Genomic DNA, 26852 nt, shown 5'->3' with positions numbered 1-26852 from the left:
CTAAGTATTAAGAGGGAAAATCTATTTACTAAAAAATTGCCTGTATGAAACCAATCAAGCACAGCAACACTTAAAAGCAATGAACGCAAGGCAACACATTTTATTTGAAAGGCCTAAATGGCATTAAGGTACAGCATATAAATACTGGTAGTTCCAGAGACAGTCCTTACAGAATAACATTATACCATTCTTTCCTTTACATACAATACATTCATGATGTTTTCTCCATCAATTTTTATCTTACTTGTCCTCCACATTCTATGAACGTTAGAGCGACGTACAACGCTACAATAATGATAATAAAGTCTTTCATTGGAATATAAGTTAGTGCTATTGTGTTAGGATGCTCCACTGTAGGACCATAAACCCCTGAAGCGAAAAACAAAAAAGAAGGAAAAAAAAACCCTCTCTGAATATATCAGTAGCTAACTGTTTTAGTGTTATCAGTCATGGCGTTCAGCACTCGATGCTTTGTGCCGAATTGTTTACATTCCCTGCATATACATGTTTCTTTACTTTTATTTAAATAAATAAATAAATAATAATACAAACATTTAGCTAGGCGTAAGACCCAGTTACTACAGGAGTAGTACGCAGTACACATGTGTACGTCCTCAGCACCAGTCAAGGTTTTGCATCCTATGGATAATGAATCTGGGAATAAATGCATCCCAACGGAATCCATCTCTCCATGTCCTCAATGAGGGTGTTAGTCAACCATGATTGTTTTCAAGGCCTATAAAACGAGAGCACATTTACACTGACAGTCATAAAGAATTGCTCAGATGCACTAGTTAACTGTTTTTGAGATTTTCAGAGGATCTTCACTGCTTATTTGAAGGGTTAATTTAAAAAATGTACTATACACTAATTTAATCTTAACCCAAATATAGTCAATAAACCAAGACATGTTTGGTGGCCATATTATGCTTTTTTTTTTTTGTTGGAAGTGGAACTACGATGCTAAGATTGCAAACAGACGGCATCAACAAACGGAGATCAACAGTCACCCAAATCTTTTCTGTAAATACACGCTCATACATTTCTCTTAACCCACTCAAACATCGTCTGGGGCTTCATTAAGGTTGATTAATTAAGGAGACAGTATGAATTAGCTGGGTGTCCTAATAAAATATATATGTAAAAAAATGTCCAAGTAAAACATTTTTCCATCCATATGTAGCACATACAATGGAAAGATTTATTAGCTAATATGTTTTGGCAGCTCCCTGTCAGCAACCCATCCAAGTGTTAAAACACCCCCCCCCCCCTCCCCCAATATGTAGAATTGTTTTTATCCTGTCACATTTTGTTTCATATATTAAATTTGACAAAACGTTTGTCGTGACAAGCTCTAGTATTTTCAAGCTCTAGTATCTGAGCATTTGTTTTTGAGTGCCAGTGTATAATGCAAAGCAATTGCATTACTCACCAAAAATAAAAACATAAAAAAAGGAAAAAAAAGAAAAACACTCCTTTTACAAACAGCCTTACCAGAAAAAATAAAGCACTGACAAACTGAGAAGTAACGGTCCAAGTTACTGCACAGCAAATTCACGTCTCAGCACTCAGCACCGTCCTGATACTGTGATGAGAAACTCCTTGTTCTGCTTGTCGTCACGCTCGAGGAGTTTGTGATTGCCAGCATCCACACAGGTCTCCTGTTATACCGCAAAGTCAACCACGGCACTCCAAAAACAGCAGATTTTAAAACGGATATCAGTCGGACCACGTCCTCCCACAAGATTGCTCTTCCTCCTCAGAGGTGGTGTCAGGTGGTCCACTAGTATTTTACCTTCCCTGGAACTTGGACATTCACTCCGCTGTAGTCCACCATGTACATGGGCCATTGCTATAGGATGAGAATGAGCAAAATATCACCTTGAATATCAGAATACCTTGAAAAATGAATCTCAAATCTTGTTATTACTGATGTTCTGCTATAATGTCTAAATCTTTTTGTCTCTACTTTTTACAGAAATGATGAATAAATTACAATTACATTGGACTTACTAGTGAATCTAGGAATCTAGTGAATCAACTAGGTGCTAAGCAAAAAACTAGCTAGCACATTAATGTTACCTGTTCCATCATGCTCCAGTCAGGCCTATTAGGTATCTCTAGCTAATACAGAAGTAGCTGTAAATGTTGCTTCCTTGGATGTAGCTTACAAAAGGTATGTAACAGATTGTGTGGGACAAAAACCTGCAACACTACAGTAATAATAATGAATGGCACTTTGTGGGTCATGATGTTCACCTTGACTGGAGCTTTGTGCTATGGTGTGTGTGATATCTCTTTGGAGGAACGAGGTGGACTAGTCAGCTTTAATGCCATCTCACTTAATGCCTACATACTGAAGCGGCAACAAACATTCTGTGTGCGAGCTTCAGTTTAAGCTCAAGATGGTTTGTGGTTCTCTTTAAAAACAAATCTGTGACTAGTGGCATTCAGTTCCCACTTTGCCAATCAGCTCCTCCTTATCCATTAACCACAAGGGAGTTTCTTGCAAGCAAGACATGACGTCAATAAGCTGTACAGAGCTAGCCTATTCCAAGTGAAAAGTTTCAATGCACAAGTAATGTACTGTTGATTTTTGTGGTATCATTTCAGTTTTAATTGAATGTAATAATCCTGTGTGGCGCCCTGAGGAACTGAACAGTGCAACTGTTTCATGTCCGTTTTCCATACCATCACTGGAATCTGGTTGGCCGAAGCAGCAGGGTCAGCTCCTGAGGGAGCGGTCGCTTGACTGCTGTCCAGGACCCTTTTGCGCTTGCGCCTATTGACTGAAACTTCCTTCCCTTCTGCAAGCAAATAGGAAAAAAAAATCACATTGTATAATTTAATGTCTTGTGCAAAGGTTTGGGCACCACAGGTGAACTGACATGTTTTGTTGACTGAAACCAAACTTTGTAAGTAAAAACAGACTTTGACACTATGCACGGTTTAGAACACAGCTTTCCTTTATTTGTGAAAATGGTCATATTAATGTTTTTAAACATGTCATGAATTTAGTACATGCTACAGGTTTCTGTAACTGTTTCAGTAACTGTGTTTTAAACTGTGGGAGAAATGTGCTCTTTGTAGAGGATATGTTAGTTACTAGTTTTTAGAAAGTCAAGAATTACATGTCATTTGCCAGGTGCATCCAAACCTGTATATGAAGGGGTCATTATTATTGAAATTGAATTTAGATGAACCTACCTGTATTACAGGTCTGAGGACAAAGCTGTACAAAAGGCCTAAACAGAAAAAATTATTTTGTTTAAATACACTAAATCAAATATATTACTCTCATGCGTCCAAAGATATTCCAATTTAGACCCAAAAAAGGATTCTTGGACCTTTTTTAATAAATACAATTCATAAATATGAATAATAATAAAACCTTGTTGACAAAAGTGAAAACGTTTACATTTTTTCTTATGACAAATGACTCACTAAAAATAAAAATAATAATAATCTATCTGACCAAGGCAAACAGATGCATAACATGATATTTATATCATGATAAATTATTGTTTGTCATTGTGATAAACAATATGCTTTTCAAGGTGTATAGTGGACACCAACACTTTATGAAAAACAAACAAAAAAACTGCATGCTTCGTTACAAATATCATAAGTTCTGTTTTACTGGATATAATGCAGCAGATTTTAAACAAAAATAATTTGTGCATCGTGAAAATGTACTGTGATATAATTTTGCTATTGGCCACCCCTGTACTGAGTGCTAAAAGGGTCCTCTTACTGAAGCAATACTTACTGTAACGGGGTTTTGATATTGATGGCGATGTCATCTCGAGCCTGAAGGATCTTCTCTAATCGAACTATGTCATACGTGTTAGGGTTCCTGAAGGGGATATCATCTGGAAGTCCACAAACCTCCAACGAGTCCGGGCTGGCCCGAATCAACTTGTATGGGACAACAACAGATCGATCCAGGCCTAGAGCTTCTCCTACATATAAAATGTTGAAGAACAAAGTAGTGGTTAAATGTGTGAAAGATACAACTTCACAATACTCTCTGCAAGAAATTCCACCAGGAAAACAGCAGTGTCACACCGCAACAACACTGGTGAAAAATGAATGCAAGGAATTCCTACCCCATTCCAACATGATAACAATAATGTATCAAATTTCCCACCCCTACAACAAAGCAATAGAATGCAAGAAAAATGGCATCCCCACTCACCATATTTTTTATTAAACAATTCTTTTACTTGTTCCCGCAAGATGACTTTTTCTCCCATACGGCTGACCTCTTCATCATCTGTTGGAACAAAACTGTTGTCAATACTATTGCTAAATGTAATTTCTCACAAATTTGGCTTTCACAATGCTGAGCACAATTATTTCTACACAGCATGAAAACAGAATTAATTAGGGAAAGGATTAAAATCTCACCAGTTATCGAGGCATATGCCTTCTTTAGTAAGGTGATTCTTCGTGGTGCTAGCAAAGAGAAAAAATATATGAAGTCATATGCAGAATATTCTTAACTGTGAGCCGTTTCAACACATGGATGGAAAAGAGATCACAGGGCACATACCTGGTTTGGGGATAAGTCCTTGGAAAGGCCTGTGAAGACAAAAAAGGCAATGAAGCTATACTGATTCTGTGTGTTTGTACACAATTGCCTCAGCAGGTGATGTTCATCATATCTTGGTCAAGATTTTTAATGTGCGACATTAAGAGTTGTTTGAGCTGGTTATGCCACAACTTTAATATGGTCACGTATTTTATGCTGAAGACACTCTCTACTTGCTTTTGTAGCAGAAAAACTATCTCTCCAATGTCTTTGAGAAGAATGTGTCTTAGCTCTTGCATAAAGCAAGACTCTGCCCAATAACTGGGAAACATTAGAATAATTATATCTACATTAACGTATAAAAACTGCCCCCAGAGTAGCTGGACAGCATGCATGTCCATGATGGCTCTAGTACAATGGATCAGCATTTGGAAGCGGAGCTTTCTGCATGTTACCATACTTCCTATCATCATATAAACTACATAAAAGAAGCTCCAGCCTGCCTTTACTGTTGGCTGCACTGTGCCAAGTTTCTGAGTGGGTGTAAGCATACAATCAGAATGAAGTGTTCTTTCAAAATGCTTTTATAGATGTATTTAGCATAGAAACAACAATAAAAGCCACATTATTTATAAGGAATAATACTTTGCATTTTTGTCTTGCTCAAAATGATCAAAAAAGAAATGTGACAACAGCATTGGAAAATCAGGATAATGTAGGTTAAAAAGACTATATAATATACCTGTTTTCTTAATTTTCTTAATTTCTTCTTGTCACATGTATACAGCTTTGCCCAGTGCTTTACCTCGTTATGGTGAAGGAGATTTTATCAGCCACTGCCAGTATCCTCTCTAGGTTCTGTGAGCCAAAAGTACAGGGTTTCCGAAAGGGAATGCCAGGGGGTAAGCCCTCGATTATCACTGAGCCAGGGTTACTCTTGATCCTCTTGTAAGGCACTTGCACAGGATACTTAATGCCCAGTGCCTCACCATACTTCCTGTTGAACAGATCCTGGACCTGCTCTCTCAAGGTGTTTGCCAAGTCGATTCGAGAAAGCTTAGCTTCTAAGCTATCTGTGGACAGAACAACAGCAGACAGATTACTCTTCATTTCTGCGTAATATCTTATTTGTTTATGTTTATTGCGATATTGGCCTTTGCCATACTGATTTCACAGAAGCTACAATATGTACGTCAATGTTTTTACTGTGTGTCTATGAACATATTGTCTAATTGCAGCTCCAGATGGGTGTTCCTATGGATGTTTTGATGAATCACGTTGCTTATGTAATCCAACAAAAGTGAATTATTCTGTACCATAATAATGCAGACTGTAACCACACTGCAATACAAATATCAATGCATATTGCAATTACAATAGGAGGCAATATTAGCAGTTTGTTCATATTGTGCATTGCATTAGCTACCTGAAAATCCAGGCCTTTTGGACGCAGGTCCAGGGTCTTCTGCCAGGTTGTCTTTGGAGTCTGACTCTACTGAAATTAAGAATAAAAATTATCAATGCTCAATTAGCTTGGTTTGAGCAAAAACATCAGCAAGTATGATACTGTTCTACATGTACCTGTGTCACAAGCAGGTTGAGGGGGAAGCTCATGCTTCAGTTGGGTGTCTGTTAACAAGTCTGGCCTGCAATACACACACACTCAAAAATGTAATTCTCTCTTTAATTAAAGCTGTACTATGTCACTATGTTTGATGGTCTTTTGCCCACCTTTTGATAACAAACTGGATCTGGCTACTGGCACTAAGTATCTTCCGAAGTTTGGCTGCCCCGAAGCAGTTTGGCCTCCGAAATGTAATCCCTTCCGGTAGTCCTGTGATGTATAAGTCCTCTGGATACATCTGGAACTTGGAGTAGGGCACTTTAACTGGCTCAGGCAGGCCAAGAGCCTCAGCTAGAGAAGGACATATTATGAATAATTACTAAAGATAATAATGCAATTTAGTCGCCTAAGCTGTAGATTTGTAATAGTAGTCAATCTGTAATATTACACACATTTGCTCTGTTTCTGTCAGCTTGTGACTTCCGTTGACATTTTATTTCAAATAGATATCTGAACATACACATTTCTACCATTAAATCAACATGCAGTTTCACAATGGTTCAGCCAGGGGACAGTCTTACATCTTGAGTTCCCTCTAATGCCACAGGGGCTTTAGGTAGCTAACATAACAGACTTGGCAGTTAGTGTTTTCCCTTCCAAGCGTGGTTAGCTGGCATTGCTTTAATGGCAGTACAAAAAATGTGGTTGACTGGCTTCATGTGAATCGGTGGAAGCACACGCTACCCTTTGAGTCTCCCAGTGCTTGTAGCATAGTGTGATAGAAAAGTTCAAGCTAGTGTGTGGGAATTGGAAATAACTAAACTACTAAATTGGAGAGAAAAGATGTTCTTGAGCACCATGGTCAATGGTTCCTCACCATATTTCGTGCTGAAGAGACTTTCTACTTGCTTTCGCAGCTGAAGAATCATCTCTCCAATGTCTTCTAGAAGGAAGGAGAGACAATCACACGGACTGGCTGCGACATTTGAGACAAGGGTCCAAATGGACTTTTCAAAATGTGGCTTACCTTCAACAACTCTCTTGAGCCCCTGGGGTGTAGACTTTTGTGCCAACGCTTCAGCTAAAAGACAAAGATTATATTAGTTATGCAAACTGGTAATTCAGCATGTGGATGACTTGAACAAATACAGTGCTATTCTCAACAATCTAACAGACTTTAGCGTTTGATGGTTTCCACTCACCTGTTGCTCACTCCAATGACCATGTGTGTAAAGCAGACTTCAAAATAACATATTGAATTAAATGAATCAAAGAAATTAAATGATTTGCGAGTTAATATGAACACTTCAACTGCAGGTGTGCGGTCTCAGATTACTTATTCTTGTACTGTATAATATTATTCTTATTATCTATTATTATCATGAGCTTTGCTACGTATACAGCTATTTTAAAAATCTTTAAAGAATGCACAACATGACTGAGTTGAGTAGTCTTATTAGCTCGCATTGCAGTTCTGTGTATTGGGGTCCAGGAGGGGGCAGCTAAGGTAGGAAAGTTCTACTGTTAGGTTTGGGATGCTGAATTGGGAATCTACAACTTTAAGGGGAAAAAAGACCACACAATGAGGGACAGTCTACTAGAGTACTGGAGAACGACTGAGGATAATATTTGTGTGGTAAACGGGTTGCTCATTTTGCTCCCGTTGTTTTGGTAATTATGTTATTGTAGACAACAAACATTATACACAGGCTAATTTCTGAGCATGAGGTTTTGAAAAGGCAAGCTGTCCAGAACAGTTCTTTTTTTAGATTGTTACCCATTTCCTCCACAATTTGCACTGACAATTACCCAATCTATCACAATGCTCTCGACACTAGGAGGGTAAAGACTGACACACGCCTCTTTTTTCTGAACTGCCGCCGATGCAACGCCAGGGGCCTGCAGACACCAGTGCTGGCCAGTATTGCACTGCAGTGATGTGGGGAGAAAGTGCCACCTACCCACCCTGGAGAGAGCAAGGCCAACTGTGCTCTCTCTGGGCCTCGGCTGCAGCATGACTGGGATTCTAACCTTATTCCGCTGGACTACAGCCAGCACAATTCTTAATTCGAGACACAATGTTACCATCTTAGGATAATACAGATAAGAGCGCTTTCACACCTACTTACTTTTTCTTTACTTGGGTTAGTTTTGACAAGTACGAACACTTCACCCATCCCAGGGAATCACCCAAACCCTGGTTTAATTCACTGCTGGTGGATTATTTTTCCTACTATGATTGTGACACATGTAGACAACTGTCTTTATTTTCACAAAACACAGTGTAGAATTACACTTTTAATCAAGGATATAATGTATGTGATGGAAAGCTCTGGATTTTCTACTATCATGAGTTCTGTGAACATTGAAATACAAAAAGTGAAAGTGATAGAGCACTTGTATCATGTGCAGTATGAAACAAAACCAAACCACATGAAAAAGATAGTAGTAGTGTCACAAATCCCCCTTAGACTGAAGTATTCCAAGATTTCAATTGTCTTCTTGCCATGGACTGTTTCTGGATACTGCCTTTTCATAATGGCCAAGTTATGGCTTTTACCAGGCCTTCCCCTCTATTTCTATGTCTGCATTCTAGCATTTAATAATAGGGGTGTAAAAATGCACTGAATTATCAATCTGATGGTTGTGATTCAACTGCTTTGACTTTGGAAGGTTAGAATCATTTATAATGAGTGATAGAAAAAAGACCAAACTAGCAGGTGTAACTTGTCATATTGTAACTGTTTGGAGAAGTACACCCCTATTACATAAACATCAATAGGGCGCTAGATCAAGCTAGATCAGATACAAATCAGACATTATTTATAAACTGTACTAAGGATTATCTATATGAAACTATTTAATGAGCTATTTGTTAGATTAGTGCCATGAAACAGGGAGTGAAAAACCTGGTTGAGGGCCAACATGGTCTAGGTAGGTGAGAAGAAGGGAACACAGTGCTACTAATTGGGTAGAGAAGTTTGGAGGTAATTCTCTAGGAAAGGTTTCATATGTGTTTTTTGTTGGTTTGGGGTAATCTACCTCCCTAACTGATGGTGAGAGAGTTCCGAAGCCAGAGGGTGCTGTGTCCAAGCTCCTGCTGGGAGGAGGTGAGGCTGCAGTTACCTGCAAGTGGCTCCAGGGGGCGGCGGAGGTCAGGGGTCACTAGATCAGCTGGAGGTTCACTTGGCTCCTCTGAAGATGCAGTGGACTCTGAAAGAGTGAGAAGGAGAGACTGATTTAACTCACAGACGTTACAGTGGTTTCCAGAGATCGCTGATAGATGACTGAATTCTGTAGAAATTGAGAATTCAACCCCTTATTCATGTTCGTAAGTAGAAGAGTATCATAACCTGAATTATATTTTGCAACGATTTTAATGTACAATATTGTTGTCTGTGCACTTTGTTCAGCATTAAGAAAATCACATTTTTTGTGATTCTCTGACAAACACAAGGAAAATAAAATTGCAGTGCATCTTAAAAAATTACAATATTGTACAAACATTTATTTTAAAACTAAAACACAAAAGCTTGAAATAGGTCACTTCTTTTATGAATGAATGTAAAATATCACATAGAAATTATGATAATGAATGAACTTTTTCACAATATTCTCATTTTCTGAGATGCACAGGTACATACAGATTAAGAATGTAAATGTAACTAATTATTCATCTATAAAAACGTGCAATTTATTTAAATAGAAACAAATAGTATACTTTCTATATTATATAAAATATTATGGAAATACATCAACGTTATGGTTAAAACACAACATGTACACACTATGTACAGCAAACCTACAGAAATCCTGCTTATTGACTTATTTAACTAAGAGGTCACATCTGTCACCACTGGTATTACCCAGCATGGGGGAAAGGAAGCGCATACCTGGCACAGTCACCTGAATAATTTCACCGTCTGGTGGTTCTGTTTTGATCTTTTTCAAAGGTACACAGTCTCCCGAAGGCCCTGAAAAAAAGAAAAGAAATCCTGCATATTTTCTGTTTTTGCAAAGCAAAACGTGTCACACAGGAAAAAGACAAAGGTACAAAAATACTGTGGGCCGTTACTTACAGTGCATATTATAAAATTGTTAAACCATTCTGAAGATTACCAGAGCGTGCGATAATAGAGCCTCACCTGCCTCACACTCTGCCAAGGGACTAACACAGGAGCTGGTGGATCTTTGAGACAGAGAGACATCCAAACAGAGCATAAAAAAAGAAAAAGAAAAAGATGAGCTAGAGCAATTTGTGCAAAAGAGCTGGGTAAACACTGCTAACCCTGACTGGCAGGGAAATATTTCTATGAGAGATTTCCTAAAGCGGTTAGCATTAGTGAAAGGTTTCAGCCTCTGTAAATCCAATTAGACAGCGCCACCGGACTGGAGTTTCTCATACGTGCATCAACAATTGGCTGTTTACTTTGGCTGAGCACACAAACTCGGGCATGTTTAAAACCAATTAGCCTGGCTGCCAGTCTTGACGCCAGGGGGACGGATGCGTACCTGCTGCTGTGGGGGTTGCTGACCAGTTCCAGCGTCGAGCTTGGTACCCTAAGGCCTTCTGGGAAACCGTCTTCGAGGGCGGAACCGTCCTGCTTGCCCTCCTCCTTAGCAAGTTTCCCAGCAGCTAAAAAAAGAACAACAGAACTAATCACAATGCAGATACCATACCATAATAACAGTCCCACCTCCCACAACTTGCAGGACTTGATCTGCAGCTAATCAAATGTTCAGATCTGTTGTGGGACCTCAGTATTAGACCTTAAGTGGTAAAAATGTTATGGTTTTTAACATGAAAGTAACTAAAAGGTGAAATAATTAAAATCTGGTTCAATCAAGAGGTGGGACATATTAGTCAACAAGCTGAGAGACTCTGATAAGGGCCAAATTGTGACATCTAGATGATTCATCAGGAATCAGAGCATCTCTAACACGGCAGGTCTTGTGGATTGTTCCTGTTATGTATTCCCTGCCAAAAGTGGTCCAAGGAAGGACAACTGGTTCATGGTCATTGCACGCCCAAGAATCGTTGATGCACTGGGGGCAAGGATAATCCAAGTCTGGTCTGATCCCATAGAAAAGCTATTGTAGCACTTATTGTCTATACTAAATCACTGTGTGAACACAGCCTGAAAGCAGTATTTTTACACCTATACAGAGCTGTCACACACAATTACAACCCTGAAAGGTGTAGTTTGGGGGGGGGGGTTGTGGAGCTCCAGGGGGGGCTCCAGGACTGAAGTCATTAAAACCTTGAGCAACAAAACAGTAGAAATCCAAGTAAACAAGATGGGTAGTGTGAGAAGAGATTCAACAAAAGCTCTCACTGACCTGTGAAGATCCGCTCGTCAAACATTCTGAAAGGAAATGAAAAAAAAAAAGTTTGTCAATAAACACAGCGAAAAAGAGGGCTTGTGCCCAAACATATTGAGCTGCTTAATCTGCATGCACAGGGCTGGTGACTAGCAGCGGGAGATTTCTTCATTAAGCCAAATCGTCGGGTGCATGCTGGCTTGTGGATGGCAGTGGTTACCACACCCAGCGGGGTGTAGTGCCTTGGCTGGCCAGTACCGGTCTGCCAGATGGCACAAAGAGTCCCGGTGCCTTCTTCACAAGTCGAATTTCAGAATTTAGTGTGGTCACCACAAATGGCTGAATGTTCATATTCAGTCACTGACTGCTAAACGAATTAACAGCAAAAACCAGCTGGAACTGAATCACTGCACTGTAAGGATGAGCGATGTGACAAAAATACAACAGCAACATCTTTATCTTTTTTTTTCTCAAAAAGAGGCTTGCTTTTCATAAAGCTCACTAAGAGGAATCCTAGAAACAGTTCCAATGTTTATTATAATAAAATCTGGCTTTTCCAAGAATCGAAAACTGAATTAACCTCAGCACAGCTGAATAATGAGAGTTTGGTACGTGGTAGTGATATATTATGAACCCAAAACACTGACGTGTCCTCCTTCATGTATGTTCTTCAGGTGTGTAAAATCTGACATACACTCAGTGCCCTACTGAAAGCCCTAGTCAAAGCTAGCGATGCAATAAAATGTGAAGAGAAAATTGAGTTGTTTAGACTTGGAACACAGAGTATGGAGTAGCACAGCACCTCCAGATTCAGCTAGTGAACCAGACCTCGTCACCATGGCTTCATCAAACTCATCAGACTCTTTACATGATTAAACAATAGCCAAATTCAATTGATAATTTCTTCTCTCCACCGTCCGCTCCCTCAAAAACACACTGGATCGCTTCAACTGACCTGGAGTTAAACTCATCCCAGAAATAAAAACACCGGCTTAATCTTTTTTACCTATAAAAGAAAACACAAACTTGGGAAAGCAAGTGGAGGCAAGGCTAAAAGCTAACACGGCTATAGTTTCTTCAGCTAACTAACTGCACACTGTGCCAAGAGGACAACAATAACTATCCAAAAATATTCCAAAATGTAATTACAACTATATTATTTGGGTTACTATGTTGAAAACTATGCTGTGTGTCTTCTGTGATCAGTTACATGACCTAAACCAACCAATAAAAGCAGAGCTCATGTTGGCCCCACATCCCTACCATGAAGTTGTTTTATTGTGTGGCGAGATAACAGGGTTGTTAATAGGTTGGTTCTTTTTTATTAAAAAAAAAAAAACAACTTTAAATAATCATTTAAAGCATTTATTGGGACGTTTAAGTCATGTTTTATTTAAATAAACATGTTTGTCCATGCAAAACCAGATGCCTGTAAATAAAGTGGCAAATATATCAGTCACACTTCTGATCTCTCCACCCATTTTCTGCACAATCCTCCTATATTTTGTACAGACCACCCTCAAACTGCATTAGAGAGAGTAGGGCACTTCACACACTATTAACTGTGCTTTCAGGTTTGTGCATCAGTGGAGAATTTTTTTAAAGGAAACATGGTCACAATAGAGTTCCTCACCTCCTGACTACAAAGCGAACACTGTGTCGCTCCTCCAAGATTCGCTTGAGTTTAGGCACTCCGTAGGTGCACGGCCTCTTGAAGGGAATCTTGTCTGGAATTCCAATGATTTCCACCGCTTCAGGATCACAGGCAATCTTACGGTACGGCACAGGAACCATATGATCCAAGCCCAAAGCTTCAGCTGATAAGCAAAAACACATGGGTTACTTACACTGGAGAGCTATTTATAACTATAGAAGTTACTATAACAACAAATATTTATAATTATGACTTATAATAATAACTGGATCATTGACTTAAAGACAGTAAACTCAACACAGCAGCTACGACTGAAAATAATAGCATCCTTCAATCCTTAGAAGTCACATCTGTGAATGAGAGGGCTATAATTTCAAATTCTAGAATAACAACATACATCAGCTTCAACCTGGAACTACCACATGTGGCATCTTTGCTTTAGAAACTTTGAAAGCCTTAGCAAAACACGTAAACATGAGAACAAACAGAGGTATACTACTGGAAGTAGCTATTGCTTGCGTGAGTTACTTATATAGTCGACAGCGCCCTGGCTCACCATAGCGGCTGTTAAAGAGGATCTGTACGCATTCTCGAAGTGTGTTAATGTCCTCTGTTTCCCTGATGAACGCATCCCATTTTTCTGTACAAGAGAAGAACACAAGAATTTAGGTCTCCAACAGAATTACACAGATCAAAACATGCTAGTACTAAACCCAGTAACAGTGATCTGGCGAGCGCCAGAGGTTTGTTTTGTCTTCTGGGTTTGTTTGTGCTAGTCAGAGGAGACAATTAACGCAGGTCCTGACTCCCGGCAGTGTCTGAGGGGCTCCTGTCGCTCTTTTGAGGTGAACAGAAGTCAAAGGCCCGGGTGTCCTGGCTAAACTCCCAGCTTTAGTCTCCTTCCACTCACCCACTCAGTGTTTTTTTTTTAAAATATGTCCACCACTAGTCACAGTTACAAAGGCTGAGCTACATCTCCTATGATAGCTATGGTAACCAGTGTAACACAGATGGCCAGTTTTCTGTAGGTTTGTTTTTAAGAACTGATTCATAGCTGATAAATTTCACAGTGTTTGTCCCTGGACAGTGTACTGTTAATGATTTTACATTTAAAACAGACTATATTCATGGCCATACCACAAAACACTACATTACACATGCAAAATATATGCAAATACTTCGAAAAGCTTTAGTCTAGGTCTGAGACAAAGGACACGTTGCATTTTGCCCTTGTTTTAGTGCACACCAGGGACCTTAATATGGCCACCTAAATTAAGCACAGTAGTAAAAGAAGGCTTCAGTCTTCTTGGTCAGACAGTGTGTGTGTGTGTGTGTGTGTGTGTGTGTGTGTGTGTGTGTGTGTGTGTGTGTGTGTGTGTGTGTTTGCAGTCTGCTGCGCACCTGATTTTTCATGGACTATGGAAAACAGAAGGCGCTTGGAGACGTGGATGCTGGGAGGGCTCTGGGTGAGATCTCCTGCCAGTGCTATCCGCTCACCTACAACAGACCCACACAGGACCATAAACTCAGATATGACCAACTACATATACATACATATATATACAAAACCTGCAATGCTTTCAGCTGTATTCAGGAAAGGGGAAATGTACATGTTCTTTAGACTTTAAACAGTCCATTTTCATGTTACTAGATGCAGCCTGTCGCTGTATGTGCACATTCTTAACAATCAGAAATGGACAATTTACTCCCCAGACCACATGATGATCCCTTTAGAGAAAACGAATATGCTAAATCAGAACTAACTGGATTTATGACAGCTTTTGGAACATAAAGCCACAGGGATTACCACATACTTACTACATAAACCTTAAAAAAGAAATTAAGAGCAAACAAAATGTAGAATACAAGGAAAATCTGTCAAAAATTTTCAACGTTTCAACACTGCTTGACATGCTGTTTTCTATAGAAATGGACAAATGTATATGACACAGCTGTAGCGACAGCCTGAATTGTGCCTGTCTGAACTGGCATCTTTAGTTTACCTGCTGAATCTAATGACATTGTAATAGCGCAGTTACATACACAGAGCACATGCTCAGTAGATGGTTTAAACATGTACAAGCTTTCCAGTTCCAGGGCTTTCCCTGTGGCTGAAATAGGAAAACCTCTCACCACTGTCGGAGCCATCTTTGGCTGCCGCCCCCTTCTCGTCACCCGGCGGCCACATGGGAATTCGCTCCTTGCCCAGGCTGTGCAAAGCCGAGGGCTTCAGCTCCAGCTTGCCGTCCGGATGGGGCTGGGAGGACATGGGCATGCCATACAGGAAGCTCGAGAGCATGGAGCTGCTGGCAGGCACTTCCTGTGCAGGGGGTTTGACGGGAGCATGGTTGCTGGCGGCCTTGGCGGCTAATGAGGAGTGGTGGTTGGCTTCCGGACAGGATTTGCTATCACGCAGGGGTTCGTCTGGTGACCTGGGTTTAGGAGCAGAACTAGATCAGATCAAACAACATTTTACCTTACACATAATAAATAAACAGTCATTTGTAGTGGCTTTTTAATGACCCATAAGGGTAATGTAGCTAACAAGTAATAGACGGGAATACCCCCCAATTAGCCCTGCACGTTGTACAAGACTAAATCAACACACACACTTACCTCAAGCAACTTAGTTCATGTAGTGAGTAGCACACAGTGTCAAAAACCACACTTGTAAGTCTACTGGGGGTCTACACTGCTTGTTAGTAGAAGCCTGTATTGCGGCAATATCTTGTGGTGTGGGGCTAATGGTCTGGGTTAACCAGCTCAGAGTGAAAGCGGGACAATACATCTGTGTAGAAAAATCCCACAAATTAATAAATTGTGCTCTCGTTAGCCACATCCCAAACCACACACCCTTACACTACAAAGTGTGTAAGAAATACCACCACCATTAGAAGTGCATTCATTCCTTCATTTAGTATTAAAGTATAGAAGTATGTGGTTAGAGAGCCAGCCATATGATACAGAGGTGGTAGACAGAAGGTCACACCACCAGCTTTGCATAGCCTACCAGAAATACACGTTCTGTGATCTTGCTTTGTGTTTATTGGGAATACATAGTTATTATTCCAAAATTCTCCAGTAGAATATAATGTAAATAAGTGGATATCAGTTAGCCTCTACGTGACTCTATGGTAGCGGGACTAAAATCTGCAGCAGACCTTTACTTATTAGTAGTACTAGTTGCTGAAGACCCAACCTTGACTGACTACGTTTGGGTAAAGGGTAGTACTGTAAATGAATTGTGCCACTAGAGTATGCATTTTACGGACAATGTTATACAGTAAACACTACATACAGCAGCTATCATGACTGTGTATGCTAGCACTATGTGTGTGTGTACCTTACTCCAGTTCTTCACTCACCGTTTGACGATGAAGCGGATGCGGTTGCTCTGCTCCAGGATCTTCATTAAGGTCTTGGTGTCGTACTCTGCTGGCTTCCTCAAGGTCACCCCGTCGGGCAGGCCGTGGATAACCACAGCACCAGGCTCCTTCTGAATCCACTCATAAGGCACAGGAACCAGGCTGCTCTTCCCAACAGCCTCACCTGAAAACACATTATACTGCTCAAAAATGCAAATATGGCAAGATGATGATGGAAGTTAGTTAGAAGCAGTGAGTGAGGTAAAAAAAAATGGGACAGTGCAGCATACAATTGGCATTAGCAACTTAGCCAATGTTACAATTCAATATACTGCGATTTTCACATTGTTTTCCATTAAATGAAACTGTGAATATTGCGATACTGTAAGCAATGTGATACACTTTAAAACAAATTATAGGAAAACTGTCATAGTAAAAAACACACCCTTGTGCATACAATTAGAAAAGGAAAAATGTACTTTATGCATCAAAACAGTGGAGTCTGAATCGAAGACAAGAGTACAATATTGTGATCTAGAGGTCAAGGTTTCAACACAACACAAAAATCACTGCCAGCCACCACATATAAACTATCAATTAAACATCAATACTGTGTTTTTGAGGATCGTTACAGCACTGCACAACATAATATCACAATTTTTTTGATACATCAATACTTTCTTCCACCCCCAGTGATAATTTCTATTATTAGTTTATTATTATAAACTACTCTAGTTTACACTGTATATTAACTGGAGGTCTAGTGACTGATTTTAAGCCTTTTATTGTGCCTTGACAGCCTTGGAGCTAGCATTTTCAAAATGCACAGAGGAATGTATTTATTGTGGAATTATGATAGTAAAACGGAGAGTTCTGCTGTGGATAGAAGAAAGATTTTTAGAATTCTGTTGTGTTCTTACTATAAAGCACACTAAAGACTTCCTCCACCATCTTCCTCAGAACAAAGATATTGGAGTGAGTGTCTGTTAAGGCTCGCTGCTTCCCCGGCTGTCCAGTGTCTTTGCCAGTCCGGCTGCATTCTGCATCAGGAGCTTTGGCGTGGGAGTTGACTGAATTTAATGCTTGCAGACAGGACACCCCTGTGGAACATCAATCAAAAACATACAGAGAAAAACAGTTTGACGCCACTGCCAAACACTACTTTTCATATCATGCTCTGCAGGGTCTTTGCTTGCTAAAGGAGCGAGCTCTCGCTCACTACAAAAATCTCACAACATGGCTAATAATGACTGACAACCAGAGGTCTAGCTGATCTTATTAGGGTGAAGTTAATTAGTAGCAGCTGATTTTCATTCATTATCTGCAATGTTGGCATTTTTCTTCAAATTATTCCTTTACTGGCAAATGAGATAAAGAACAGCAAACGATCAAAAGTCAGTACTCACTGCAGAATTTGTGAAAGTCTGTCTGTATTTCCTTCCTGGAATTGAGGAAAATTCTTCCCTTTTCTGTTCCCACAGCGATCACGCTATCCTCGTGCACAGTGACACATGCCACCTCGGCGTTCAGCTTAGACATAGCAGAGCACTGCAGAAAAAGCAAAGATCATACAGCAGGTACTGAGTGTGCATCCTATGCATTGTTTTGCAACTCTTTCACAAATGTAGTTGATCAACCAAGACATGCCTGGTTGGTAATCTAGCTCACAAGTAATGGAAATGTATAAACCTAATATTAGCACTGGGCAAATGTGCATAAAAAGAGACAATAGTGTACTGGATGAGTCCAACAGCACTAACTAGGCCTTTATTGTGTCAGTATTTTTGTCTATGTTGTCCATGGTACCAGTATTTCATCCAGTGTCAGATTCCACATAAGCAAGTCTATCTGCATTACTTAATAACTGCAGTTCTGAAAGCTGTGTGTACTAAATTAGGACAATGCTAATTAGTGTAAATAAGCTTCGATCAGTTGTTAGCAATATTAGCCTTGCAGCTCCAGTACAAACCTAAAGAAGCAACTTAAACATGTCTTGCCCGGTGGACTACATTTCAGTGAAACAACAACCATGCGTTAAGTAATCCACACAATCCACAATTCTGCCCCACCATTAGAAGTGCATTCAATAGTGTAGTATCTAAAGTATAAAAGTATATAAAATTATAGTATATGTGTATGTGAATAAACTATGTCAAAAACTGGATGTCAGTTAGCCTCCTTGTGACTGAGAGTAAGTGGGCCATACCACAGAGTCCAGTGCAGAGACCAAACTGGTGAGGATCTCCTGCCTGGCTGAGACCTGTGGCCCTCGAAGCTCACCCCGAGAGTTCACCCTCAGCCCGTCACAGCCGAGCTTCCGCAGCTGGGCCATTCCTCTAAAGGGTCAGAAAACAGGGTTTGGAAATTACATACAGAAAAGAAAACATAGAGAAATGTTACGACTGGTGTCGTTTTATACTGTCTTTCTTATTCATAGTTCATTTTGATTTGAATTTGATTAAATATTTTGATTTGCAGAACATGTACTGTCATTTATAGGAACATAGCAACAGCAAAAAAGTTAGGAAGTGCAGACAAGCATGTCAACTGTATATCGTTGCTTAATGGCAACTTTACAGGAGAAAGAAAGAAACCTTTACTTTCAACTGAAGTCAACATGTAAAAGTTGATTCCAGGTCATATTGGAGCATTTCTATTGATCCATTCATCATGAAATTCTGGCACAGTGAAGAGCAACTGCCAGATTCAAATTAGGTCACGAAGTGAAAAAAAGAGCAAAAAATGGAGATACAAGGTTTCTGCAGGACAGCAACAATATGAATGTAATTACAATTATGTTACTAAATAATGACAAAGACACAGGAAACAACACGTCTGAGGGTTTCCTTGGAGATACAAAGCTTGTGGAATGTCTTCGCAAAGCCAGGTTAAGCCCATGTGTAAACTAGTTCTTATCAGTGCAGGAGCTGACTGGGGAAACGTACAATTTCACTATCCTGTCAAATCGAATCCAATGCTGGCAACTGCCCTGTAACTGAATTCCCCTCAGTGTGCTAAAGCACATGAAGTTCCCATACCTGTTTCTGTTTGGTTTTTGTGAAAAGATCTGGCTGCTTGGACTTCCGCACCAACTCTTGTAAAACATCTCCGTGTTTGAGAAATGCGTCCGAGGCTATAAACACCCCATAAGAAGCTTTAAAAAAAAAAAAAGTGATGGTAATACCCTCTTCCATGCTAATGCACCGAAATCCGTCACACACATGTGAAAGTAGCTAATTACGATAAGCCTTTGTCAACCAATTAAAGCTGGCTCAGATTATGGCCTTAAAACCCTTCATCCTTAATTTGTTCTCCTTGGAAGCGACACAGGGGCTGGGAACATCAGGCCTAGGAACTGAACTGGAGCGGGAACGCCCCCCACGCCTCAATCCCAACGTCCTGTTGTTGTTCGGGGGAGTGGGCTTCGTTCACTGCCTTTTCAAAGGGAGAAAGGCAAGTAACATTTACCACAGCCTTTGTTCGCTGCATTAGCCCAATTCATACCTAATGAGGACTTGACTGGAACCAACAAACACACTTTCAGAAAATGCAAATCTATGAACACATAAAGATAAAAGAGACTGGGAGGGGGTAGGGGGTGAAAAAAAAAACGCAATCCTAATTCCGGGCCCTGCGTTCTCATGGCAACGGCAATCCGTCTCCTTGGAAACTAATCTCGAGGCATGTGAACAATGCGGCTGTGGCCTTTAATCTCTCCAGACACTGGGAGCCATTATCCTAGCCTCCAGGCAAAAGCCAAAAAAACGGCATGCTAGCTACCCAGCCAGGCCCGATTCCTGCTATTACTGCTGGTTTCTCTGGAGTGAGGAGCCCCCTCTGAAACCCATTACAGCTCGCAGATGGAGCGCTCTGTCTGACTGCCGCCGCTCGAGGCGCAATCCGTGATTCGCACGTGAGGAAGCGAAGGCCAGCGAGTTTTCTTTCTGCTTTGCGTGCGTTCACACAATCAGGCACGGGGTAGAGGCCTGCTGTCACTTTGTCTTTGCCCACAGGATCACTGTGGACACGGAAAAGCTCATTTCTGAGGGGTCGGTCAGAGGGAAAGTCGACCAAATTGTCAAAATTTCCGCACAATTCAATCAGCAAGGTGCAAATAAAGTCATTAAGAGTGGTTTGGTGTAAAATGTGCCATTCTAGAGAAACTTACTAACGCAGATTTCTTTCCAGTAGCGGTTACCGGATGCCCACAACCAAAGACCAGCGGTACTAGCAAAACTAGCAGTGTTACAAGTATCAGCGAACATATTTATAAATACTGTAGCGATAGTCTGTGATGTATCATGTAGCAGCATTAAACTCGTTTGGCTCCTTTTGCCAGCACTGTGAGCACTTGGTGAGTGTGTTTTACACCAAACCCTTCTGAACAGTTTAACCATTAAACTATGTGGACTCCCCTCCCTCTAACCAAAATGTAGTAGATCAGTTATGACAAATCTGATGTCTGAATTGTGCCTTTTTCAGCTTTGCATCGGACGCTACAAGGCTAATGTAGCTAATAAGAAATGGAAGCATGTGTACACCAATTAGCACCAAAAGAAAAGTCTAGATGACCATACCTGACATACCTGACAAAAGCTGAGGCTTCTGGACGACTGTTGCTACTGCTAATAGCAATCCAAGATACTTTTATTTATTTTTTTGGTATGCCCGACAGTATGTTCAACAGAAACCATAGTAAAAAGTGTATTTGAGGTTACTTAATGTGTGTGATGATTCAGGCAAGCAGTTTGGTTGATGCTGATGTGGTGAGGTACAAGCTTTCTTTTCAGAAGCAAACTTCAAACACCAACCATGTATTCTCTGATTGACTACATCTGGGGTCAAGGGGGGAGAATCATTCAGGGCCAAACTATCGTGTTCAGCGTTTGCTTGTCCATTTCATGTGAAAAAACAACACTAGTCACCTGTCTGCGCTTTTTAACGTGTCGAAACGGCTTGTGTCCTTTTTTTGGTGTTTGGTTTTATCGAAGACATCAAATCCCTCACGAAGAACAATATCAGCTTTTATGAACATTTCCAAACACTGCGAGAGTGAGCCAGACGGCCACGCTTAAACGCTCAGATTAATGACTTCCGTTTCATTAGGAGCCTCTCTGCCCTGGCGCTGCTATTTTATTCACGCTATTCAAGCCTCTCTGCCCTGGCGGAGACATACTGGAGCTGATCCTTTCCTTGTTGAATCACTGCCCGTATGGTGCTTAGAGATATTATCACGACCTCAAAGAGGGTATATCGCAGACTTCTGAGTGGGTTTGCCCTAAGAGGCTTGCAGCCCCCCCACCGTCGGTACACAATACTTTTGCTAATGCCCTTAACGACTGCTTCCAGTTGCAGATCCCGTGAATAATACAACTGCATCTAAATCAATCAGCTCAGTGCCGATCATCGGCTATTAATTGGCCTTAATGCTGCACACACTTGCCATTGGCCCAAAAATTGTGCAAACACTGGGCGAGTCTTTCAGTCAGACAGGAAATGGGGGAGTCTAGGTGGATGCACATCCACTTTACAAACTTGGTACTCAACAACTGAGACTTTTACATGAACACACACACATTCACTGTACAGTATGTGTACATTATTACATACACATAGTACTGTGCAAAAGTTTGAATCTGAGAAAATGATAAGCACAGCAGAGACGCACAACGCATGTCCGTGGCTGGTGTAGCGTAGCGGACAACAACACTGCCTTCCCCAGGGGCAAACTGGGGTTTGATTCCCTGTCCGGACAAGCCCACCAGACTACACCAGTATGACTAAAACTACGATCGCCTATCTGTGTAATGTGACTTTAAATGTAATTCGCTCTGTATAAAAGCACCAGTCAAATGTCATTAATGATGACAGTCTCCGAGGGCGGGGCAATATTGTAAAAATATTATATCAAACATTTTTACAATACACAATACGCATCACGCTAGACGTAATCGCAGACAACTACCACCCAAATACTCTCCCATATTCAGTACAGTGATCTTTATTCAAAATGTGCTTAGATTAGGCTAGTTACACTGTTTGTAATGAAACGTGCTGCTGATCTGTGTTCTTTAAGCACTGACTATATCCTCGATAAGCTTAAAAAAGCGTATTATGCAATGCAATGGAAGATATTGAAACAATGGAAAATTGTTTTATATGGAAACAATCGAGGCTGAGTCCCAAGGTAGTTTTGCCAGTTTATTGGATGCAACCGCTGGACAAACCATTTTTATGATAGTGATAAAAAAAATATATAAATCAAGACAAGAAATAATGCTAAATATAAGAAAAATGACATAAAGAACCCCAGTAAAAACTGAGTGTCCCAGCTTTGCTCTTACTCCCAACTCCCCAAGCTTATCTCTCCAAGTCTGCACATCCCGACCTTCCTCCGGCCCGAACTAACCTGTTTTCCAACCCAGGAACTTATAACACCCTAACGTATCTGAAATGGCCCCATCAGCATTCGCCACCACACACTCAGCTTTTACCCCCTACATGGAAACATGGAACATACATTGAAGGAAAAAAAAGTACTTTGAGATGAAAAGCGTGAAATAGTGAACATATAAAAATGTGGGTGTGATATACAGACATCTTGGAGCCGAACTTGTTTTGGCTCAAATTATTCTGGCAAAAGACACCATAAAGATAATTCCAAGGCAAATGAAACATTTAATCTATCATGTACTGGTACATTATGATTCCTGCATATATATATAAACTTTAATAACACTCTGTTAATGATTACATTTCTGATTCTGTAATACCACTGAATAACATAAAGTTGGATGGGCAAGATTCACAGACCTCTTACAGGGATAACAAAATGTATCACGATATTATACAATATTATCACACTGCATGGCTCTAGAGTCTCCCCCAATCTAGATATCTGCATATCTGGGGCAGTCAATGTTTATTGATTCATTATTGATTACAGTTAATGTTTAATTAAACAACAATTACATGAATCCACATACAAATACAGTTACAAACTGTGATTTGATGTGGGTGAGAGTTACCTTAACCATTTCAAATATTTCCAAAGCTCTCCTCAAGGAAGGCCAGCATTTCCAGCTTTCTTTCAACAGCTAGTTTATCTAATCAATCCTTTATTAACAGAAATCAGGTGAGCTGCTGGTGGAACTCAAGCCAGCAACCAAAGTTAGCATGGCTTCTTTTGACCTCTCTGTCTCTATCAATCACTTTACTGACCAACAACCCATTCTGACCACTGGATTTATGTTTATTTGTGTTTATTCTACTGCTGTACGCTGTGTTTATAGGCACCCATACATTCACTGCTGAGGTGAATAGTCCCAAACACTTCCCGTCAAGATGCTTGCACAGTACTGTACACACAATTTACAACTGTTTCTCCTGTAATCGCTTCCAAAGCACACTTCCAGCCCTTTATGACTGAAAAGCTGGCAAAAAGACACATCACCTAACGCCGGCCAGAACTACAGCTCTTCTTTTTTAATCAATCAACTCATTCAAGTAAATATTTTTAGGTAATGGGAAAAACACGTGTTTGCCTGAAGGTACGACTGGAAAAGGGCTTGTCTATACGAAAAATCGTACACGAGGTAAATCCTCATGTAACGGCTGTATGCAAAGGTTTGGACTCCACTGTTTAAATGACGTCTTGTTCATTTTCTAAGAGGAAACAGATTCAAACCAAATAAAGTGTATTTGTATAATTATATTATTATAGCGCTCTATTAGAACTGGTGTTGTCACACAGCAGCTTTACAGAATCAGTAATCAGCAAGAGGACACGAGACCAACAAGACATGAAAACCTAAGACTCCTAGTGAGCAAGCTGAAGGCGACAGTGGCTGGAGCTGGAGGAAGAAACCCTGGGAGGAACCAAGACTCACAAGGGGGACCCATCCTCCCCTGGCCTATTGGAACTATTTAGAAATTATTAATCAAGATCCAAAATAATATCATAATAATGTAATAATATCATAATAATGTAATAATATCATAATAATCATAATATAGCATAACTTAATATAATCATAGTAGAGATGGTAAGAGTAAAGAGAGTATTGATGGTGGTAATAATAATAGTTAAGAGTCCATGATAGATTTTCACTAATCCTCTACAGAGTACCCCCACTAAAAATGACACTTAGGTCCTGGCATGCCATAACCTTTGTGGGTGCCACATTTTATGATTTATTTCTTCTCCTAATATGTTAAATCATGCAACACGACATATCTAGGTGTGTATTCAGATGAGGAGAAGGGTGTTTCTGTGGAGGAACTTATTTGTAAGGCGTCCACACGTTAGCACACAGAGGCAGTGTTAATGAGCTACAGGTACGTAAAGAAAACATAGATACAAATACAGCGACAGTACAAACTGTCCTTTCTTACAACACTAAGGTTTTTAGCCTAAACACCAAAAAAATAAATAAAAAAAAAAGTTTTTTTGTTTATTTAGTGTCTGCGATTCACAGTCCTGTGAAAAAACGAGGATCTTCAGCATTTCTGCTGTTGAGATCTTTGTTGGACTGACTCTCAGCCAAGGAAAGTAGCGATAGCTAGAAATGCTGGACATACACACGGGACACAGCTGGGCAGCACATTGTAGTTTCTCTCCTTTAAAAAAAAATGAACCAGGAGGAAAGTCCCTGAACAGGGTAAAGATGTAGCTAAAGGTCCTCGGTTTTAGTGTGACCTGTCCAGCTCCGCTTAATTTACAACAATTACTAGCTAGCCTGCGAGACTGAGACAGTGGCCGATTAGCCAGCAGTGATATCTGTGGGTTTGACATTGTCAACAACGACCTTCTCACATCGACCAGCGAGTCCGTTTAGCTAAAATCGCTTATATTCAGCACGGCGGAAGACTCTGACCATTTCTTAGCTGTGAACCCGCTGAAATGTGAGCCAGCTCGGCCGTTTCTGGCGTCCAGCTCACAGTAAAAGCAACAATGGAAGTGCTCAGTTTCTGCAACTTGCTAGCGGTGAACCCGCGCTGCGTTTTCCACAAGGAAAACATGGCAGGAACAGAGGATACATTCAGCAATAACACCCCGAGATAAGACTTCACAGCCAAATATACAGCTCATCAGACGCGTCTGGCTCAAATGATAGCCCTGCGAGGATGAAAACATTACACGGGATGCCGTCCATTCTGATGGAAAAACGTTAGCTAGCTCGGTAGCTATCTAGCTACTTTGGCTAACCCAGCAAACACTCGCTAGCTAGCCATCCTCTCCTCCCCCCCAGAATTATAATCTGTAATTTCACCCTTTGAATATCCATAAAAAGTCACGTGCTCGAAAAAGATAAACGCTATTATTTAGTTATAAGTAAATAAAAGCCGAAAGCGGGCGAGTTTCTTACCAAATATCTCCGTTTTAATTACCTTATGCTGTCAATCCCGGAATAGGTTTATTCTCCGTTTAATCCAATAGTGCAGGGCGGAATTTCCCATCTAAAGAAAAAGCACAGCGAGTTTACGAAATCTCATAATCTGCACCATGGTCCTTTCCTCGCTCGCTCGTTTTTTTGAGGGGGATATTTTCGGCGAGATTATTTAGTCTTGCTGTTTTGGCGTCCTTTTTTCTTTCTGTTTTTCTTTAACGGAGCAGAGTGTCCCCTTTCCCCTTTCTTTGTTCTGTAATCCAGTAAAATTGAAACTCATTCGCCTCCGCTAATCCCAGCCCAACTCAACAACAGCATCCATTGGCTGGGATTTACATACAGGATTAAAGGAGCGTTTTGGGGAACAGAGGTTGGGGGAAAAAACTTGCTGAGGAAGAGACACCGGCACTGATTTAGCAAATTGTTTTGTTTGGGTTTTTTTTTTAAACAAAAAAAACACTGTTGACAGTCGCGGTTAGACCGTCTCCCACTGGACTCCAGTTTAACTCCCAGTATCTGGTAGTTTGTTAACGCAAACCGTGCAAACCCACTTTCCCAAAAGCTCCAACACGAGTATTTAAAGTAAACACATCTGTTGTTGCCAGAGCTTTCTTTTTTTTTTTTTTTTTTTTTTTACCTATTTAAGAACCTCATATTAAGTTTTGACATTCACATTCAGCATAAAAAATAATAATAATAATAATTATATATATATATATATATATATATATATATATATATATATATATATATATATATATATATATATATGATGAACCTATGCATATACATTTAGCCCACTTTAATATGGCATACTCTATTTTGTTAATGATCAGTCTGTATAGACAGGGTATATACATTTGTGCACAACGTTACTGCTCTTAGGACTTCCACTAATTGCATATGTATGTGTCAACTTTAACAGTGCCCTCTATTTATATATACATTATTACTTTATATGATTTATTTCCATTATGGGAAATCTAAATGTGCGGCGAGATCGCCCCCTGTTGTCCTGTATGAG

At 40.2% G+C, this 26852-nt stretch overlaps 1 protein-coding gene across 5 annotated transcripts; it reads right to left on the bottom strand.

Moving 5' to 3' along the window:
• Nucleotides 1-94: 94 nt before the first annotated feature.
• On the bottom strand, nt 95-26127 carry gtf2ird1 (GTF2I repeat domain containing 1). 5 transcript variants are annotated; one of them, XM_072674456.1, is made up of 27 exons: nt 25808-26127; nt 18646-18775; nt 17846-17987; nt 17360-17539; nt 16440-16623; nt 15208-15506; nt 14476-14571; nt 13631-13714; nt 13054-13237; nt 11439-11464; nt 10611-10734; nt 10244-10287; nt 9992-10072; nt 9225-9311; nt 7126-7179; nt 6976-7041; nt 6266-6449; nt 6116-6180; nt 5961-6029; nt 5340-5607; nt 4556-4584; nt 4411-4458; nt 4199-4276; nt 3770-3962; nt 3208-3245; nt 2692-2807; nt 95-1852 (listed from the first exon to the last, which is right to left on the bottom strand). In XM_072674456.1, the coding sequence occupies exons 2-27, from the start codon at nt 18769-18771 to the stop codon at nt 1784-1786; spliced, it is 2934 nt and encodes a 977-aa protein (XP_072530557.1). In that variant the 5' UTR covers nt 18772-18775; nt 25808-26127; the 3' UTR covers nt 95-1783. The 5 variants fall into 5 exon arrangements, with proteins under 5 accessions (XP_072530557.1, XP_072530549.1, XP_072530575.1 ...); XM_072674448.1 differs by having other exon boundaries at nt 25830-26127; XM_072674474.1 differs by having other exon boundaries at nt 2692-2804; nt 25830-26127.
• Nucleotides 26128-26852: the final 725 nt, after the last annotated feature.

Source organism: Salminus brasiliensis, chromosome 1, assembly GCF_030463535.1.
Source record: "Salminus brasiliensis chromosome 1, fSalBra1.hap2, whole genome shotgun sequence".
In the NCBI taxonomy this organism is placed as follows: Eukaryota; Metazoa; Chordata; class Actinopteri; order Characiformes; family Bryconidae; genus Salminus; species Salminus brasiliensis.
The sequence above is the reverse complement of the archived record's forward strand: the minus strand, read 5'-3'. Positions and strand labels throughout refer to the sequence as shown.

Bases quoted from the DNA above. Each gene is read 5' to 3' on its own strand.
- gtf2ird1 (XM_072674456.1), bottom strand. From the start codon at position 18,771: ATGGCCCAGCTGCGGAAGCTCGGCTGTGACGGGCTGAGGGTGAACTCT. The intron at 6,450-6,975 runs GTGAGGAACCAT...GTCCTTCTCTAG, and splicing joins TCTCTTCAGCACGAAATATG to CTGAGGCTCTTGGCCTGCCT. The intron at 4,459-4,555 runs GTATGTGCCCTG...TCTCTTTGCTAG, and splicing joins AGGACTTATCCCCAAACCAG to CACCACGAAGAATCACCTTA.